Source organism: Aphis gossypii, chromosome 1 (genome assembly GCF_020184175.1).
Source record: "Aphis gossypii isolate Hap1 chromosome 1, ASM2018417v2, whole genome shotgun sequence".
Classification (NCBI taxonomy): domain Eukaryota; kingdom Metazoa; phylum Arthropoda; class Insecta; order Hemiptera; family Aphididae; genus Aphis; species Aphis gossypii.
The window spans coordinates 86,038,577-86,058,676 of record NC_065530.1 but is presented as its reverse complement, the minus strand read 5'-3'; the positions used below and the strand labels follow the sequence as shown (position 1 = coordinate 86,058,676).

At 25.2% G+C, this 20,100-nt stretch overlaps 3 protein-coding genes across 3 annotated transcripts; 2 read left to right on the top strand and 1 right to left on the bottom strand.

The window, feature by feature from the left end:
- Positions 1-3,501: 3,501 nt before the first annotated feature.
- On the top strand, positions 3,502-6,315 carry LOC114132471 (interleukin enhancer-binding factor 2 homolog). Its single transcript, XM_027997937.2, has 7 exons — positions 3,502-3,892; positions 3,992-4,120; positions 4,191-4,371; positions 4,451-4,613; positions 5,449-5,569; positions 5,666-5,918; positions 5,979-6,315. Exons 1-7 carry the CDS (start codon positions 3,710-3,712, stop codon positions 6,113-6,115), a joined length of 1,167 nt encoding a protein of 388 aa, XP_027853738.2. The 5' UTR covers positions 3,502-3,709; the 3' UTR covers positions 6,116-6,315.
- A 1-nt stretch (position 6,316) lies between these two features.
- On the bottom strand, positions 6,317-10,590 carry LOC114132588 (beta-sarcoglycan). The gene is made up of 4 exons (XM_027998094.2): positions 10,348-10,590; positions 9,042-9,334; positions 8,448-8,966; positions 6,317-6,780 (listed from the first exon to the last, which is right to left on the bottom strand). Exons 1-3 carry the CDS (start codon positions 10,446-10,448, stop codon positions 8,452-8,454), a joined length of 909 nt encoding a protein of 302 aa, XP_027853895.2. The 5' UTR covers positions 10,449-10,590; the 3' UTR covers positions 6,317-6,780; positions 8,448-8,451.
- Positions 10,591-10,752: 162 nt separating this feature from the next.
- Positions 10,753-15,137, top strand: LOC114132714 (proteasome subunit alpha type-2). The gene is made up of 6 exons (XM_027998258.2): positions 10,753-10,960; positions 11,110-11,186; positions 11,646-11,756; positions 11,873-12,014; positions 13,611-13,766; positions 14,775-15,137. Exons 1-6 carry the CDS (start codon positions 10,920-10,922, stop codon positions 14,965-14,967), a joined length of 720 nt encoding a protein of 239 aa, XP_027854059.2. The 5' UTR covers positions 10,753-10,919; the 3' UTR covers positions 14,968-15,137.
- The last annotated feature ends 4,963 nt before the right edge of the window (positions 15,138-20,100 follow it).

Sequence of the window (20,100 nt, the reverse complement as noted above, 5' to 3'; positions counted from 1 at the left end):
CAATAGTGTTAATTATTTTTAGATTATCGATAATATATAGAAATATAATGCCATAAACAATAAATCACTAATAATCGATAATAATAATATTATACAATTTTACATTATAAGAACATTTAGAACTTAATCATAGCTTAAATTAAATTTTAATTTGTTAATTAAAAAATATAGGAACCCATACAATTTTCAACCGAAATTGGAAGCAACGCCTACATTGTTTGCACTCCACTATGTAGGAAAAATATTATAATAATCGATCAAATGCTTTGACACTAACACAGTCCACAGAAAATAGAAATATATATTAATATAATCATTACATATTGATTACTGCATTCAAAATTTAAAATTAATATAGTATTAGTTGTTTGTAAAATTATGTTCATGTTTACGTATTATAATTAACTACATGTAAAGCAAAAGCAATGTAAATAGGTAACAAATACATTTTTTTTCAATCGATACCACTATTACTTATGTCTTATTAGTTATAATTTATAACAATACAATAAAATAAGAATGGGTAAATATTTCTAATTATAAAAAATGAACAATATGTGTACTAAAAATTAGCCATAAATCGATCAAGTCATGTATATCATTATATTATAGAATTGATGTTAATTTTTTAGTATAACGTTCACTTTTAACCCACATTTAGAAAACTTTTTTCGTTCATTAGCAGGTTATGTGTACATGTGGTTTTATACACAATGCTTAAATAATTGCAGACCTTCAAATTAAGTTAGAGACAATCTCAAATTAAATACAGATGAGTACCTATAGTGACTAAGTATATACACATTTTTTTTAATAACGTATGACTGAATCCGTAAAACACGATTTCTGCAACTGACATTGAATTAGAACGAATGTTACAATTATAACAAACCGTGAATAATATATATACATATATTGGCCATTAGTTATTAATGTTATTATAATAATAATAGTTTGGTATAACGCTGCAGTATATGCAACATTTTAATAAAATATTGCATAATATATCATTGATATACTTCTATAACTTACACTCAACTATACACTCTGATGATTTTTTAGAACATAATAATTATTTATTTTTAACGTAAAAATAAAATATATTATATTTTAATGTTATGATCTCAGCTAGCTATTGGCTATTGTACTATTCAAAACTATTGTATTATGATAACATTTATTATAATAATAATTAATAAGTTTGTTTGTGGATATAAAGTTTAAATATATGTAATTTGTGAAATCCAACATAATTTTTCATTAGGTATATTCGTATATTTAATAATTATTTTTAAGACATAACTACCTACAGTGAAAATAAACTGCACAACTGCAATAAAAGTACATAGGTATATATTTATTATATTAATCTAGTAATATACTCGATTACTCGAGAAAGATGTGATTAACTGAAATGGCCTGATTGGTCCATGTATTATACCTAGTGCTGTAATTATAGTTTATAAGTATATCTGGAATCAGCATAAAATCTACATGAAATTATTCTATTCTGTGATGAAATCTACAAACTATTTGTCAGTATTCAATGAAAATGAACTTTTACTGTATAAAAGTTAGGATTTTTTTCACTTTTCATAGTTCCACGTGGGTACTATATTATATTCTTACTTCTCAGCAAGTTTAAAATTATTAAGTTCCTTATTCTACGTTTAGTGTATTATACTGAATTAATAGTGTTAATATGCAGCAATAGAAATGTAGTATAATAAAAAATAAAATACAAAATGTGTACAATATATACAGACAACAGTAAAACAGTAAAATATAAAAATAGTTAATTTAATAATATATATATTATATTATATATTTCTATATCCTATGAGCTAAATGAGATGTTTTGTACGTACCTAACATTATGCCTAAATAATTTTTATGTTGTTATATTATTAGTTATATTATTAGGTAGGACGGCATAGAATATAGAAGTTATAGAAAGTAGAAGTAGTTATAGAAGTTGGCTCCCGATGTACGAGTATACCTATACTGAATTTTATTGTAATTATTATTGAAGTCTTATATTAGTTGCTGCAAATGGGCAATAAATAAAATAAATATTATAGGTTGTTAAACGATTCAAAAATAATTTATCCAGACCTAAGTACCCGACAAAGACTACAATAAGTCAATAACCATACGTGTCTAGGTCGTGTGTGCTATCGTAAATTATCGATTATCGTTAAATGGTTTTAAACACTAGCAATGTGATCGTTATATTATTATGATTTTAATTTTAATTATTTAGTGATTTTAAATTTAAAATTTATATCTACATTAAATATTACTATGGACATAATTTTTATAAGTATACAGGTATACCTATTGTACGTAAACAATATATTGTGTATGCATTATTAATTTTTTTTAATTAAAGGTATATATGAAGTTTGTGATTAAGGTATTCAATATTAAAAAATAGACTTCAATGGAGTGGGAGGGGCTATGGAAAATTTTTTTTCTGCCTATATGTATAAATTTTAAAATGAAATAATAAAATTTTGTTGATTCAACCAGACATACCTAATCATTATTCCTATAAAGTTTATTTTTGAGAACATACCTAATAACATTAATATTGGTGGGGGGGATGTTATTACTGTTAATAATAGGTAACCATTTGTTTTCTCTCTTTCAAACAATCGTTGAATAGTTTTTTGTCATTTTATAGTAAAAATCTCTTATTAAAAAAATAAATTGAAAATAATATTTTTAAATACTTGACATATTGGCTTTGTATTTTAGTTAATATATGAGTACCTATAACATTTGTTTTATAAATTTAATGGTTAATATAAGTAACTATATATTACATTTTAATATTAAACATAATAAAATTACAAGTCATACTATCATACATATTATAATTTTTTATTACTTTTAGAAGATATTTTTATTCAAAGATTACTTACTCAATAGGAATACGTTTTCAGCTTTGTCTATTGTCTATAGGTACGTTGTAGCTGTGTTAGAGAAAAAACTTAATAGTGCACAGTACATTGAAAATAAATTACCTACTTTTGTCTCTTAGAATAGTAAATAGTTATAGTTTATCGCATAAACAACAGCGTCCTGCAATAATGTATTCGCTTATTTATTTAAGTGTATAAATTTAGAACAACGGTTAGATACGAAAAATAAACTTTTCAAAAATATTATTTTTTTATTAAAACTTGCGGAAGTCTGATGTACGTAGGTTATTATACGCAATGCTTATTAAAAAGTACAAACTTTTTAGGAAAGATTAGTCACTAATAAAATTTAAAAAATAATAAACTAAAACAAATAAAAATTGCTTAAAATGAGTTAGCGGCGTTGGCGCTAAAAAATTAAAAAATGAACACAATGATATTGTTATCATTAAATGAATAAATTATAATATATTATATTTTTTACTCCACGAAACAATATAATCTGTCAGTGACACTAAATTTTTTAGAGGTTATGTTGTTAAACTTGTTGTTATCGTTATATTGTATATTTTTATTCTCTACTTACCAGCGTACTCGGCGTAGTAGTAGCGTCTGCCGAGTGCCGATTCTGCCGTCTTAACTTTTTAGTCTTCATTCTTGTTTAGGTATCCCTAAACTATCATCGAATATTTATGTTTACTAAATATTTAATAATTAATTGATAGAAATTACTAATCGCCGTCTAAATTAGTCAGTATTTGACTGTTCGTCTTTTAAAACCAATGGTTCGTGGTAGTGGACGTATCAATATGAATAGATTTCCACCATCGTTAGCCGGTCCAATGGTTCCTCCGTTCATGTCCCGCAGAGTTCCTAGACATCCTTTCGATATAGTCCTTTGCGAAGGCGCGTTTCCTCGTGTGAAGCCTGGTGCTCATACTACAGAAGAATCAGCTTTCAATGCTGTAAGTGGAAATTCCTATTGACTACCTACTCTTGCAACTGCTTTCAACATAATGACATTGAACACCTACTTTTTATTACACTATATATTTATTCTTCAGGCTTTACTCAAAAGGGCACAGGTGTTAACACCCTCTCCCGAAGATCATTCATCCCTGCTGGGAGTTGTTTCCAAGATACAGTCTATACTGGATAATATTATTATATCTCCAGGCAAAACTGAAGTATCTGTAGGTTTAATGTTATGGCAGATACTTTTAATTATTTTCAATTTGTTATATTATTATGATTACATTTCAGATAGAAGAGGTTAGAGTAGTTGGATCTTTTAAAAAAGCGACTATCATGAAGGGTCATACTGTGGCTGACATGGTGGTTATTTTTAAAACTTTACCTACCAAAGAAAGTGTAATAGCTTTGTCACAGCGAATTATAGCTGACTTTAAAGAAAATTATCCTACTGGAATGCAGATTGCTGATGGTTGGTTTAAAATTTGTTTATTCAATTATTTTTTATGATGTTCATGTTTATTAATTTATATTTTTAATATTATATTTAGATGTTTTGATGGCTCCAGACAGCACTGGTTTTGATATTATTTCATCAAATGGTACAGTGCGTTTACTAATTTCCACTATATCTACAAATTTAAAGAAACTTACATCTGGCCTACACTTGGATGCAAATGCAATGAAACTACACATGGGTGCCATACGCCATAGGTGATTTTTATTAAAATATTTAGAATTTTTATTGTTTAGTTTCATATGTCATACATTTTTATCAAAATCACTGATCAATTTTTATGAAAAAAAATATAAACACTTATACTCAGTGGTGTAGCAAGCATATTTTAAAACCTAAGAAAAGTATTTCAATAGTGACTGGTCCATTAAAAAAATATAATTTAAAACTGTATGCTTATTTAGAATTTTTTTATAGGACATGGGTCATTAACAATTTAATATAAAAATAATACTATGTAAGTTATGACGTGTTCCTATCAACACAAATTTTAATTTTTAAATTCAAAAGTATTCCACCGTCACTGTAAATTGGCATATGTCCTTATTATGCCCTCCAAGTATAGATTGTATATTTCTTATAAAATATAAAAAAAAACAAGAAACATTTCTAGTGCTAAATAGGTAATCGCATTAGGCAAACATTGTTGGCCATGCCACTACTTAGATAAAATAGTATTATATTATGTTGATAAATAATTGATCATCATTACATGGCTTTTGACATAATATTTAAATATTTATTTTTAAAGAATCTAAAATTATAAATTTGCTGCGGATCATCAAGTTAATAAAATACAAAATATATATTCACACATTTTTAAATTATGACACTATTTTTGTGTTTTTAGTAGCCTTAAATTTAAATTGTCATTTTTTAGAAATAATATTTAAATTATCCAGACATTTTTTTATTATTATTTTAGTGTATGAGTTTACATTACTATTAAGTTCACCACAAAATATTATATTATATTATTATATAAGTAATAATGTCATTATTTATTAAACCTCTTTTTTTGTTTATCTATAGCCGGTGGTTTGATGATAATGCTTCTCATTCATCAAATAAGATGCTCGTCAGGCTTCTTAAAGATTTGCGCAACCGTTTCAGCGGGCTGAAGTGTTTAAATCCATGGATGATAGACTTATTGGTTAGTTTAACTCAAGAAATAAACTACTAGTTAAATGACAATAATGATTGTTCACAATAAGTTTACTAACACTTTTTTTTAATATGTTTCCCTTAGGCTCACCGTTCACTGTTGAACAACAAACAAACATTGCCTATTCAGATAGCATACAGGAGAGTCATACAACTATTGGCTGGTGGGCTATTTCTTCCTGGTTCAGCTGGAATAATAGATCCCTGTGAAAGTGGCAATATTAGAATTCAAACTTTACTATCATTGGAACAACAAGACTTATTGTGCATGACTGCACAACACTTAGTTCGCGTGATGGCTCATGGTGGTTTTATTGCTATACTAAATGGAAATGATAGTATGCATAATATATTATAACATTCGACTGTACATTTGATGTTAAATTTTTATTTTTCAGACATTCTAAAATTGAAATCCATCAACTCTATAATTTTTGAAGACTTGCAAAAAGCGTACGAGAAACAAGAAGAAATGGTAGAAGATGTGGATTCCACAGGCGCAGAAAATGAAGAAATAGCAATGGAAAGCACTTGAGTCAATAATTATAAGTTAGTTTTTAAGATTTGTGATTTTTCATGTATATATTTTGTGTTTGTATGTGTATTGATTGTGCATATCTAGTACATTTTTTTTCTATTGATTAGGAAGTTATTAAAACGATATATATATGTATACATTCAAAAACCTCATTGTTGTATAACTCTCATTAAATAAATATCTTCTCATGTACAACAGTTTGAAAACACAATTTTTTTTTATTGATTGTATTATAAAAACAAGAGTAATATAACATATTTAAAATGTGTTTAAATTCACAACTTAAGTACAAACGTGACTAGATTAGTGTTTTTAGGCAATATTATTTAAGGCTAGTAGTATTATTTCAGTATTTATATAATATAATAATAATAATAATAATAATAATAATAATAGTAATAATAGAAAAAAAAACAACAATAATATTAATTTGTTTACTACCTCCTAATAATACTAATTGTATTGGAGATATTTCATTAATTCAGTGAACAATGAAATATTTAATTGTACTAACATAAAATGCACTTGAAACGGTAGTTAGTATGTAGAAATCCATTCAGCACTTGTCTAATATTTTTTCTTTTTTATGACACACTTTGAGAATACTTGATGGCTCAATTGATCCCGTTTATAGTGTATAATGTATATTATATCATTATAAACTAAAACAAGCAATAATATTTTATTAATTAACTGCTGTATACAACATTAGCATTGCTGATTATTTAGTTATATTGGCTTAAAATGACCTAATTGGTTTATAAAAAAAATATTCTCTAAAGATTATAATAACAGTAATAGTAAATTATAATAAAAATATTAAGTAATACTGTCGCTATAGTTGTTGGTTTTGTAAAAATTACATATAGCAAAAAGAACATTTTTTTTTTTTTTATTTACAATTAATTTTTAGATCAAAATCATTTTAATAAGAAATAATTTAGAACAGTAACTTAATGTATTTAAAAAACTGATAAAATATTATTACTCGATATTTAAGAAAAAAACAATTAAAACAGTAAAAATGTTTATATCAGTAAAATTGGTTATTGGTTAGCGTACATGTATATTATATAATATACTGTTTTTATTACTTTGATATTTTTTTATATTATATATTATATGTATAATGATTGAGACAACATTAAAGTATAAATAACTAAAAATCCAAAAACAAAAAGAACTTAAAAATTAATATTTAATACTAGCATTATTGCAATAGAGTCAAGGAACTAAAATGTTAAATATTGCCCCCTTGCATATAACATACAAGAACTTTGAAGTATCAATGATATGGTAAATACATTTTGGTATTTTTTTTTTTTTTTTTACACCCAAACGAGTGGACATACCAATTAAAATTACCAAAAATTACTCAAATTTAGTACATAATTTTTATACTTATTCATTAATTATAAATAAAAATGTATTATTGAAGTTTGAGATTTGTCATTAAATATTAAGAGTATACAATTAAAATGACTAAAATATCTATTTAAAATAATAAGGGAGTATATTACGATACATGTAACATGTATGTAATACTATAATAATAATTTTTAAAAATGCTAACATTTTTGTGAACATAATAAAATATGCAGTCAAATTTTGTATTTAATTTCACCATTTCACAAATAATTTTATATTCTAATTAAAATAGACCCTTGTTTATCCAGGTTAATGTTGGGGAGGGGGCCAAACAGATAAATGAAAACCATGGTTAATCGGGATTTTCTATTTATTGATTCAATTATATTATTTGCGTAAGCAATGTTGTTATTAAAAAGTTATAGCAGGATTTAAAATATGAAGTGATTAATCTTTGTTTTTTTGCTGTTGGAAATTATTTGTTCACTTCACTTATTCTTCTTAAATTCATGATGTCAAGGAAATCAACATTTTCTTATGTGTATAGTCACTATACCATACTACATACAAATTGTTGAAAGGGGGAATACAATTAAAATTGAGGTTTTACTGTATACATATTCTGTTCACTGAGAAATGGTATAATTTAATGCACTCAACTTATAAAAATTACTAGTCTCCACTTGAGAGCAACTGGTGATAATTAGGTGGGTTTAGCTGTTTAGTAATGTAGTGAAAAGAAATGACGAGTTATCTTTCGGAAAGTGTAGAATAACAATAAAAAAAATAAAAAATTCCTAAACTATAATAATAGCTTATACAATTATAATTTTATAAAACCATTGACTTTTTATAATGTTTATAATTAATATTAATATTTTTTTTCTCTATCTTAATGATAGAAATAATGATTTATCTGAGTTAGCATAAATATAAATGAGCTTTACATAATAATATTTACCATTTTATTTGCACGGATGATTGCTTTCACCTAAATCAATCATACTGCAAGCCATGTGAGAATTGTAGCTTGTTGACACTGGCACTCTGAATACCATTCCACTAGGCATACATATGCATAGTTTATATTGATGAGCAGCAAATTTGTTTGACAGTACTACTGGTAAATTCTGAACATCTAAGTAAATGCCTGCAGAACTCAGTACTACTGTGCCATTTACCGATCTAAGAAATATATCTCCTTCGGCTGACCATTTTATTTTAGAGCCATCAATGATAGTTCCTTCATTACCTTTCAGCCGAGTATAGTTTGAAGATTTCAATACTAGCGTTTCGTTTATTGGACTTACTATCCGATTGGTATATACTGTGGCTACATCCAAATGACGGACACCTTCTGGAAGTCCAAAGTTTGGAAATGACGTGGTAAAAAAAGGGTTTTCTGGATCTCCCACTGTGAATGAATCAATATTTTTTACTTGTGTCTTAGAAAATCCAAGTTCAATTGCTGATTCCAAACCTAAAGAAAAAATAATAAATTTCAGTTTACAATTTTACTACAGCTTTTATTCTCTACCAGATTTGTACAACTTACTTTTGTCTTCTGGATTCACAACATGTAAAAGAATATTATCATTTGGACTTGTTATTTCTAATGGTATATCTTTAAACCCTTCCATGATACCATCAACTTTATATATATCATCTAAATCTATATCGCCCATAAGTTTAGTCAACTCGCCATCAGTTAAAAACTCTATACTTTCCATTCTAGTAGTGAACCGTAATACAACCATCAACATAATTGTAGCGCCTAAGCCAATAATTGCAACTACCATTAATGTCCATGTATAAATCCAAAAATACCAATTTGTAGCAACTAATAACCTGGAAAAAAAAATGTAATTAAACTTTACAAAATTTTAATTTATTTAAAGATTTTAGTAAAAAAGGTAAAAGTTATCCAATATTATAAAATAATGTATATTTGATTAATTTTTTAGCAGTAAGAAAATAAAAATATTTAACATCATTTCAGTTAGGCCAGTTGGATTTTTACAAAACTGGTTAAGTCCTGAATGCAATTGTGATTAATTATCAATGCTTTCAAATTTAAAGAATAGGTTTATTTATTATCTAATTACTTTACAAGAGAACTAAAATAATATGCTTAATAATAGAAAAAAAAGATATTGATATGCATTATAACCACAAAAATACCTCGATAAAGAATAGTTTACTAACTGTAACTTATAATTAAAATTTAACACAAGTATTATAAAGTAAAATCACAAAAAATTATATAAAATTAAAAACTTATAGGTACCTAAACATTTAAATTTTGAAAAGAATACTGTCTATTCATTATTGTGTATGAACTATATGTATGTGATAAATAATAATTAATTTAAATTGAGTACTAACTATGATCATAATACATTTGGTAAATAAATATAAATTTTATTAGAATAAATAATTTGAGAGAATAGTAAAAAAAAAATATAGGTATGCATGTTTAAGAATACCTAAGAAATTATAAAATATAATATCAAAAATTAGTATGTATATTGTATACTTTATGTACTCCCATTAATGAATTCAAGTACTCTTTATAAGGATTGTTTTTATTTAGTTAACAATAAAATCAACACCTAAGAATTTATCCAAATAACTTACAATATTATATATTCAATGTTTACTATATATTTTAAGCATACACTAAACATACAAATGTATTAATATCTAACATAGAATAAGTAAATGGCAAGCGCATTCATAAACTCGTTGATATCTAATAAAAATAGTTTAAAAAGTTGGCTATCTTAAATAATATTAGTCTTTTTTGATACGAGAATATTATTTAGAATAAATTAGTTTGTATGTACATTCTTACAACTCACCAGTCGTTTTCTTCTGTTTGGTTTTGTTTCTTAGTTGGTTTTATTAAACGGTTTGGCAACAATAAATTTTGTGACGCTACGTTTTTCAAATTTTTCATCATTTTTATTAACTAAGTACAAAACTACTAAAAACCCAATTGGCAATTATATTAGGCAAGCAACTCATAAGTCGTAGGTAACGATATATTTTAGTAATTTACAAATATTTTTATAAATAATAATACTGTATTATTTTAATTTTTATCATATTATCACTAAAATTATTCTTACTCCTTATTGATTGTTCTTGTCATGGACTGAGATAATAAGGTATAAGCACAGACACGAATTATTCTGTGATTATACCTGTGGCAATGTTATGACGTCACTACTATATATTTTTTGTAACCTCAAACAAATATTTTGGCACAAATGTACAATAATGTAAACTTTAAATTTTCCGCTTAGTAATTGTAATCTGGACTATAGCAAGATACTAACAACAGAAACAGAAAACACAGAATATTTTTCTTTTGTCGAATTTGTCGACTGTCAATTGTCACTTATTATTATTATAAAATTTCTTGTTAAATATGGCTACTGAAAGATACAGCTTTTCATTGACCACATTCAGGTAAAATTAAGTTTTTCTATTATGGCTCGACAATTTTATTACATTAAATAATTCTATAGGTTCTGTCAAAATTGTATTCTGCATTTAATATAAATTTGAATAATCCACGTTCTCTAGATTTAGTGTAATTGTATATTTTGCTTTTATAGTCCTTCCGGAAAACTTGTTCAGATTGAATATGCATTGGCTGCAGTGTCGGCTGGTGCAGCATCAGTCGGTATTAAAGGTATGTACTAGAAGATTTTTCATTTAAGTTTTAGTGATAATATTACATGAATGATTATTTAAATGAAGTATGTAATTGATCAATACATAAAACATATTAAAAGTGTCTATTATTTCTTTAAAAAAAAAGTCCACGTTCAGATTTATCAATTTCTTGTAATCATTAGGCGATAATGATACAGTTGAAATTTATTAACTCAGATTTTATGAGAGTTTAAAATTGTTGAAAATGTATGAGAGTTGAATTAGATAATTTGAAGTTGATGTACTATGTTTGGAGTTCCTGTAGCTCAATTGTATTATTTTTAAAATAGTGTGATTCGTAAATTTAGAATTTAGATGTTTATATAATATATAAGATTGTTATCTGTTATTGAAAATTGTAATTGTTATACATAGCTTTTTTTTACTGTTTTTAATGTATGTTAATATTGTATCAATACTAAATTTGTTTTTTTAGCTTCTAACGGTGTTGTAGTTGCTACAGAAAACAAGCGTAAATCTCTTTTATATGAAACAACAGTTGAAAAAGTGCAAAAGATTACGCCCAACATTGGAATGGTTTACAGTGGTAAGTATAAATTTGATATGGTTTAAATATTATATCAAAAATTTTATTTTTATACATATTAAAATATAAAATACTTATACTCAAGGTTTTTAATCAAGTAGTTTTGGTATTTTAAGGTATGGGACCAGATTATAGACTTCTTGTTAGAAAAGCAAGAAAAGAAGCAGCACAATACCAATTGAAATTTGAAGAAGAAATACCTACAGCTTTATTGGTACAAGAAGTTGCTAGTGTTATGCAAGAATATACACAATCTGGGTAATTATTTTAAGTAATTTATTCTAAGTTGTTTGTGTTATTAAAAGAAACTAAGCAAACATCCCTTCAAATAGTAATATAGTCTCCTACAATAATCACAATTTTAAAGACTTTTTTATAGTTGTTTCTTTTGTTTCAAAAAAAAAAAAAAAACAATAATAATATTTTTGGTTAATAATATAAAAAAATCTGTTCTCAGACAAAGCTTATATTGTTTTACTTCTAATTTTTACCAAGTCCATCATGATAAATTATATTAAAATATAATGTATTACAAGTATTCAATATGTTTATTCTGAACAATATGTCTTTATTCCATCTCAAAGTATTATGCCATTATAGATACTTATACTCTCATAAAAGAGTTACCTCGTGAAATTTGACCAAACCAGACACAATTAATATTGCTTGACTCCTGAGTTACTTTTATATAAGACAGTACATTGTACACAAGGCAATATGCCTTTATAGTTGAAGATTTTGTATTACGTGGAGAGTAAGTCTCCCATGAAATGGTAGCATTACATTTTAGATAGGATTCCTTTATCTCTATTTTTTTCTATTTATTATATTTTTAAAATTAGAAATTACTTTTATAGAACTTGTATTATAATGATAAATATGAACTCAGTAAGATTTTTAAAAAAAATTGAAATTTTTTAACACTGTTTATTAAAAGTTAAGATACTGTATAATAGAAGTATAAAAACATTCATTTTTTTTTTATTAAATTTTAAAATATTGTATTTTGATATAGGTTCAATTAAAATTCTAGATTTTTATAACCTCGAGTGAATTTTAATGAGAAATGGGCTACTCCTAGTATGCAATTTACCGTTGTACTACCTAACTTTAAATATTAGACTAGTATGCAGTTTACTAATGTTTTGTGGTTTACCATAGATAAAATGCTCACATTCGTATTTTATACATTTTATCTTTGTACTTCTTTATATCTATCATCGATATGACTAATATTTAAAAGTAATTTACCCAATTTATGTTAATAATTATAAAAGCCGTATCTAGATGAGAGTTTACTATTAGCATAAAAATAATTTTTATGTTTTAGTGTGATTTGTGGTATATAGAACTGAATAGTATAGTAGATTATAATTTGTATTTAATTAACTTTTTTTTATTCTTAAAATGGATATATACATATATATTTACTAAATTAGTTTTTTATATTTTTTTTTCATTAAATGCGTAAGGTTTTTTTCTTATATAAAATTTAGGTAGGTAATTAGTAATTAGTTTTATGGTAGACCATGTTCATTGGGAGGTAGCCCAGAAATGTTTTTAGTAGAAATTAAAATTGTTGTTTTTATCTTGAACTAAAGTAATAATATAATATTTTACATGGATTCTATTATTATAAATATTTCAAGTAAACATTACAATTAAGATGTTTACAGAATAAAACCCTTGATATAAGTATTACTATGTTGTAATTGAATTATAATTTATCCATCATTAAAAATAACATATAAAGAATATTTTGAATTATGAAAAGATTTTTTTTTAAATTGGAAATTAAAGATAACAAGAATAAGATATTGTTAATGACTTAAAATTGTATAAATTGATTTTCAGTGGTGTAAGACCTTTTGGTGTATCATTGTTGGTGTGTGGTTGGGATAAAACTGGTCCTAAACTTTATCAATGTGATCCATCTGGCGCTTTTTTTGCATGGAAGGCCACAGCATTGGGAAAAAATTATGTTAATAGCAAACAGTTTTTAGAAAAAAGGTAAATTCTATACAAACTATTTAATATGTAATTATTGTTAATTGTTATACTTATTTTAATTTACTTTTAATAGATAAATAGTATTTTTATGTTTGGAATTAATAATATTATGTACCTATCAGACTATGACATCTAGAATTGTTGTCATTTTATTAAAATAATATTAATGGATAACTGTCAATGATGTATTTATAAACAGCAATTCTTTAAATGCATCACCATGATCCACCACATCCTTACATTCCTTACCAACAGCATAACCCGTTTGGGAACAGTAAGAAAAACTTACCTAAAAATTGTTAATACGTTTGGGCGCATTTATAAAAACAAGTTTGGACACAATACTGTAATTCGATTGACTGTAGACCAGCGGTTCTCAACCTTTTTATACACCTACACAGTTTAAAAAATTTTATGTACCAGCTGACCATTTTTTTTGCTTGTTAATAATGTTCATGCTTTTATTAAAAGAGATTTTCTTTGCATTCCATCTATGAGCTTTCCGCGTTCCACAGGTTAAGAAGCACTGCTGTTGACCATATCTTAACTAAAACACGTCAAATATAGCTATAGATAGTTATTTAATATTTAATAATACAGATAATATGTTCTGTGTTTGTTGTTTCATAGATTACAATTGCTGTATAGTTGTGTGGGTATAATGTGTTATAACATTTTGATTTTAGTTCTGCTTTCAGCAGATTTTTAAATATTGTATTTTTGTTAATAAATAGGCTAATGAATGTAAAGAAATATACTTGTCCAAGTATGCTATTATGAAGGGATATATTAATCCCTTAAGTGTTCTGTTTTGGGTAAATGCGCCAAACATATTTCTTCTGCCCTAGAAAACCATGGATCTTTATTTATTTAATTTTGAATTTAAAAATTCTAAAAATGAAGAAATGTTGATTTATAGTATATTTTTGAATAAAATGTAATTAATCTAAACTTAGTTATAGATTATAATTATTTGTCATTTACCTTTATTTTTAAATTGTTTTTTAGGTATAAAGAAGACTTAGAGTTAGAAGATGCTATTCACACAGCAATTTTAGCATTAAAAGAAGGGTTTGAAGGACAAATGACTGCAGACAATATTGAAGTTGGTGTTTGTCGTAAGAATAGACATGATGAAATCATTTTTGAAAAGCTTGATCAACAACAAGTAGCTGATTATTTAGCTAATATACCGAACTAATTTTTAATATTTGTAAATGAGTACCTACTAAATATTTAATGTGTTTAGAGTTGACAGCTCTTAAATAATATGAAAGAGTATTGTTAATTCATTAAATTTTATAAATACGTTTATTAATGAAACATAACTCATTTTTCAAAGTAAAGGCAAATGGTATTTTGTAAGCTGTACTATTTTTTTGTATTTATTTCCTTTCATGTATTGGTTTTTTCAACATTAGATTTACATTTTTTATTTAAATAATATGCTTTATAATAATAAAAATTCATTTTTCAAAATTGATAATTTGAGATATTATATTTAATATAAAATTAAATTTTTTAAGTTAAAAAATAATAAATAAATTGGTAATTAGTCGGTTCAATTAAAAATTTTCATCAAAATATCAATATTAACTAATGTAGTTTGTTTTCTATATTGCAAGGTAAACACTAAACAGTAAGAATTTGTCAACAAAATAAAATAGTTCTTTTTTATTAATAATAAAAGATAAGGAGTAAAAAAAAAATTAGCTAATGGCATGAATTTTTGGTTCAATAATTTAAATGTTTAACCATTGTAGCTAACTCTTAACAGATATAAACAATGATAAAAATTGTAAATTTATATAGTCGGGTTAGATTGATTTTATCAGAAAACTAAATAATAAAAAAGTAACTTATTGATTTAAAATTATTATCATAGGTACTATATTAGGTATAATAATAGGGGTTATACATCCTTAATATTCTTTTTTTAATACAACAATTTCTTTGTAAAACAAGTCAATTCTGTATAGGCACTACCAGGGTATTTGTCAGGGGAGGAGTGGCAAATATTGACTCAAAAAGTATGAGAATGCTTATTTTTATTATAATGTACCTATTATAGTTTATTTACTTTAAAGTTAATAAATAGTACACAAATGTGTATTTATATTTATGTATAATATTTTTATATAAAAAATAATAAAACTTCTTACATTTGTACTCATAAATTATGTAAATCATAAGCGCAAAATGATGAGCATGCCTTTTATGGTTAATACCGTGGCTGCTAGTGTAGTGGGTCTTGATATGAATGTTACGATCAAGATATTCACAGATAAATATAACATAAATAGATACAAATTTTGTCATACCTATTATATTATGATTTTTTTTAAATTTGTAATAAGTATTAATTGGTGACAAAATAAATTTTGTAGTTTTAATAATTATGTTTATATTCTTAAGCATACATAGAGAATTCACTAAGCAAGGGGAAGTACATAGTTAAGTATAAGTACATTTCTAAATAATGCAATTGAAGAATTTGGAAAAAATTTAAGCTAAAAGTTAACAACTATCATTCAAAAAGTAGTTCGACAATAATTATTTAATATAAAATATTGTCTTTACCATTCAATTTTTTTTAACAGTCAGGGGAGTACTAATGTACCTCTGCATCCTTGAGTTGCCTATGATTACTAATCAATTAAAATGTAGAGGAGGTATGTGTATAAATTATATAATGTATAGTTAGTTCTTTGATTCTGAGCAGAGTAAAAAATTTATTGATTTCTCAGTGATGTGAGGTTTTTTTTTGGTGTGTAGTGTTTGTTCACTTTGTTTTGGAGCATTATAAATATTGTTATTTTCAACTTAGGAAGTGGTTTTTGGTAGAAAATTGGATTTAGTTGGTAATTTAAGGAGTCAAAAGTAAAGAATCCCTGTATTTTTCTTAATAATCAGAAAAAAACTAAACAAAATTATGGAAAAACAGGAATTGTTAGACTAAACTGATTTATTTGCTTTGTTATAATGCTTAAACAGATAACTGTAAATACTTGAAATTTTCACTAGGTATTTATAAAATTGTTTTCAATGCATGATAACATTTTTTAAATGTTCGACTTTTTTGAGTTTTTCAAATAAAATTTTAATTTTTGATATCATTTAGTGATGTTTTAGATTTGTTTTCTCTTGTCAAAAATTTAATAAGTCCTATGAGCAAACATTCAGAAGAAAATTCATCTAAATCTGATATCTGTGATACGGAGTTTTCTTCTGCAACAAAATTAGGACTGTATACAATGGCACATTATATGGAAAACCCACATGAAAGTGATGTTTTCAATGAATGGATTTCTCTAATAGAAAATATAAAAATTCCTAAAAGCATAGATACAGAAGAAAATTCATTTATATTTGGTATCGGTAATAAAGAGCTTTCTACTTCAAAAAGTTTAGCACTACCTAACCTAAACTAACCTAACCAACAACAGATGCTGTGACCATACAAATTAATTTGATGTCTACAATGAAGTGTTTTTTCAAGCAGGAAATTTAGAAAGTCATTTTAACATACATACAGAAAAAATCATAAGTGTGAAATTTCTGTGACAAAGATTTTCTAACATATTATCAAGTTTACAAGAAAATTCATCGACACATATCGATGAAGTAATGTATGGTGTTCAAGCATTGTGTGATTAAATTGTTAAATCTGATCATCATCAACCAATACATTTTTATTAAAATGATTGTCAAATAGCTACAGAAAAAATGTATATAGCATACATTTCTATTATCAATCCTTAATTGTTATAAATTTGATTATATCTTATGGTACATCTTTGTTGTAGGTATTCTTTGTCATATTATGTGAAACTAAATGAATAGGTAGTCTCTTTATTTGAAAGAATTAAAAAATTATTTCAGGAAAACTATGTCTGAAAATAGATTTGTTGATTAACTAATTTTTAGAATGTTGAAACTTTTGTTTTACTAGGTATTATTTAATTTTATATTATATTTTGTATTAATACAATTCATATTCTATGGATTTTTTGTTATATATTTGCCCCTTTCTTAAACCCTTGTTGAACCATTGTTCAGATCTAACTAAATTCGTTATATAATATATCGCTTTAGCTAGAGGTTTGTAAATATTACCTATTAGATTTTATATCTTATTTTTCAATTATAAGAACTCAGCTTCAGTATAGGTTCTATCACTTGGTACTTTAGTTTACAAACAATAATATTAATAAAATAATATGTTAAATACGAAATAGGTTGGTACCTATCTATTTACCATTATTGTAGTTGTGGCTGAGTCTCGGGTTGTCTTAATAATTGTTGGTTATCAAACTGTTCTTAAATATTTATAATAGTGTGTATAGACCTCTCAGTTTGTTGTGTGTAGTGTGTAGGTAAACATATTGTGCCTGCTGACAGTAGGTAGTTATTGTATTTGCACGTTGCACCATGTGCGTTTATAAATCAAATATTGTCTGTAGTTTTTGATTAAGTAACTAGGTATAAATGTATACAAAGCTGGGTAAGTTACAAGTTAATTGAAAAAAGTAATTTAACTTAGTTAAAATCAGTTACTCTTAAAAAAAAATTAGAATTACACCTTTTTTATGACTTGACAAATAGTATAGTAATATAACAATAGGTTTTACAACTAAAGATAATTTTAAATGTATGTATTAAAAATTCATTTCAGGTACCTACCTACTTATATAGTTTAATGTATGATGAAATCCAATAAAATAATTACTATTTTATATACCTATATTATTATTTAAACTAGTATTTATATATTAATGTATTATTTTATTTTATTATTCTATATTACTTTTCTCGATGTGATGATCCATTTTTTAATCACAATAATTAATTTTATTATTGGAAATAATTATACGTATAGTATAAAATTTTAATCAATTAATAGTTAGAATAAAATATTTAATTTATTATATCATTACTTTATTTAATATTTTACTATTATTGTGTTAGACAATAATATTAGGTGTATATCATATACAGACATAACAATTTACAAGTAAAATATAATATGGCCATTAACGCCTAAGGACATTAACTAAGCTTTTCTGTATTTAAACTTTAGTTATCCGAAAAACTCTCATACGATGATTATTAATTATCCAACATTGTTAAGAAGACGTTACATCCACATATTGTATTATCTCAGTTTTACAAATGTAAAACGGCGAAAACTTCTAGAAAGCTTCGGCTGTAAAGTATCGTTTTTATTTTTTCGATATTGGAGTAACAAAAAAAGTCATTCAAGTTTAAAAATATGCAATTTTAAAACAATAGAACACTTTTTGTACAACTGATATCAAAAAAATATTAACTAAATTTCACATCCAAAGTTCTCTTTTTTATGCGATGAAAAAATATTAATCAACTCTTAAGTATTGCTAATCATGGAACAAAATTAATTCGTTAATTGAGAGAAGTTACTAGGTATTAAAAGAAGTAGGTAAATAACTTTTTAACTCGTTGATACTCAGCCTAGAATATAATATGTGTATACACTCGTATGTTTATACTTATGTTATACCTATAACCTATACTATAATATTATACATTATACTTGCATAAATTAATTGAAGTCTATTTAACTAATATATAGGTTTTATCTTTCATGTAACATTATCATTCCCTAGAGAGAAAAAAATATTTATAAGATAATATATAAAAAATAGCCAACCTCGTTCACGATGGTCATGTTTGAAAGCATCACACCTCACTTTTCTATATTTTTCGTAGACTTATAGAAGTTTCCGTTGTAAATTTTGAGAATTTGTATACTAGGTACCCTTGTTTATACGTTGTATATAATTTTACTTAAACCACGCTGTTATTTTAATATAAATTACCAATGTGAAATGGAAATTATAATGAAATATTGTAGAAAATGAACAGATGAGACGCATTAATTTCTATCGCCAATGAAGATCCCCACTGTTTTGTCTAATAGTTTTTCTTTTTGTTTGATTAGATTATACTTAATTCTGTGTTTTATTTAGAATTATTTTTATTTTTATTACTTTGTATAGGTACTACTTACCTATATTGTTATCTACTTACTCACTTATAGTTATAGTATGTATCTATTTCTTTTCTTTTCAAAAGGCACTTGCCGTTAATTGTTAAAATAAATAAATAATAATATACTCATATAATCTTAAAACCTTACTAATGACCAATTAAGACTTGAATACATTCAAAATCGATTCCTTTCTCATACTGCAAATGTTCTCAAAACTAAGTATTCACTTGTTACGATGACTATTTTTTACAATGAGCATGTTGAATATTCCTCACTTTCTTCATATCGTCATAAATCAGTCAT

Excerpts from the sequence above, each read along its gene's own strand:
- LOC114132471 (XM_027997937.2), top strand. The coding sequence starts at position 3,710 with ATGGTTCGTGGTAGTGGACGTATCAATATGAATAGATTTCCACCATCG. Across the intron at positions 4,614-5,448 it reads ATGGGTGCCATACGCCATAG|CCGGTGGTTTGATGATAATG; the intron begins GTGATTTTTATT and ends GTTTATCTATAG. Across the intron at positions 5,919-5,978 it reads TATACTAAATGGAAATGATA|ACATTCTAAAATTGAAATCC; the intron begins GTATGCATAATA and ends TTTATTTTTCAG.
- LOC114132588 (XM_027998094.2), bottom strand. The coding sequence starts at position 10,448 with ATGATGAAAAATTTGAAAAACGTAGCGTCACAAAATTTATTGTTGCCA. Across the intron at positions 9,335-10,347 it reads CAAACAGAAGAAAACGACTG|GTTATTAGTTGCTACAAATT; the intron begins GTGAGTTGTAAG and ends TTTTTTTTCCAG. Across the intron at positions 8,967-9,041 it reads TGTGAATCCAGAAGACAAAA|GTTTGGAATCAGCAATTGAA; the intron begins GTAAGTTGTACA and ends TTTTTTCTTTAG.
- LOC114132714 (XM_027998258.2), top strand. The coding sequence starts at position 10,920 with ATGGCTACTGAAAGATACAGCTTTTCATTGACCACATTCAG. Across the intron at positions 10,961-11,109 it reads TTTTCATTGACCACATTCAG|TCCTTCCGGAAAACTTGTTC; the intron begins GTAAAATTAAGT and ends TTGCTTTTATAG. Across the intron at positions 11,187-11,645 it reads AGCATCAGTCGGTATTAAAG|CTTCTAACGGTGTTGTAGTT; the intron begins GTATGTACTAGA and ends TTGTTTTTTTAG.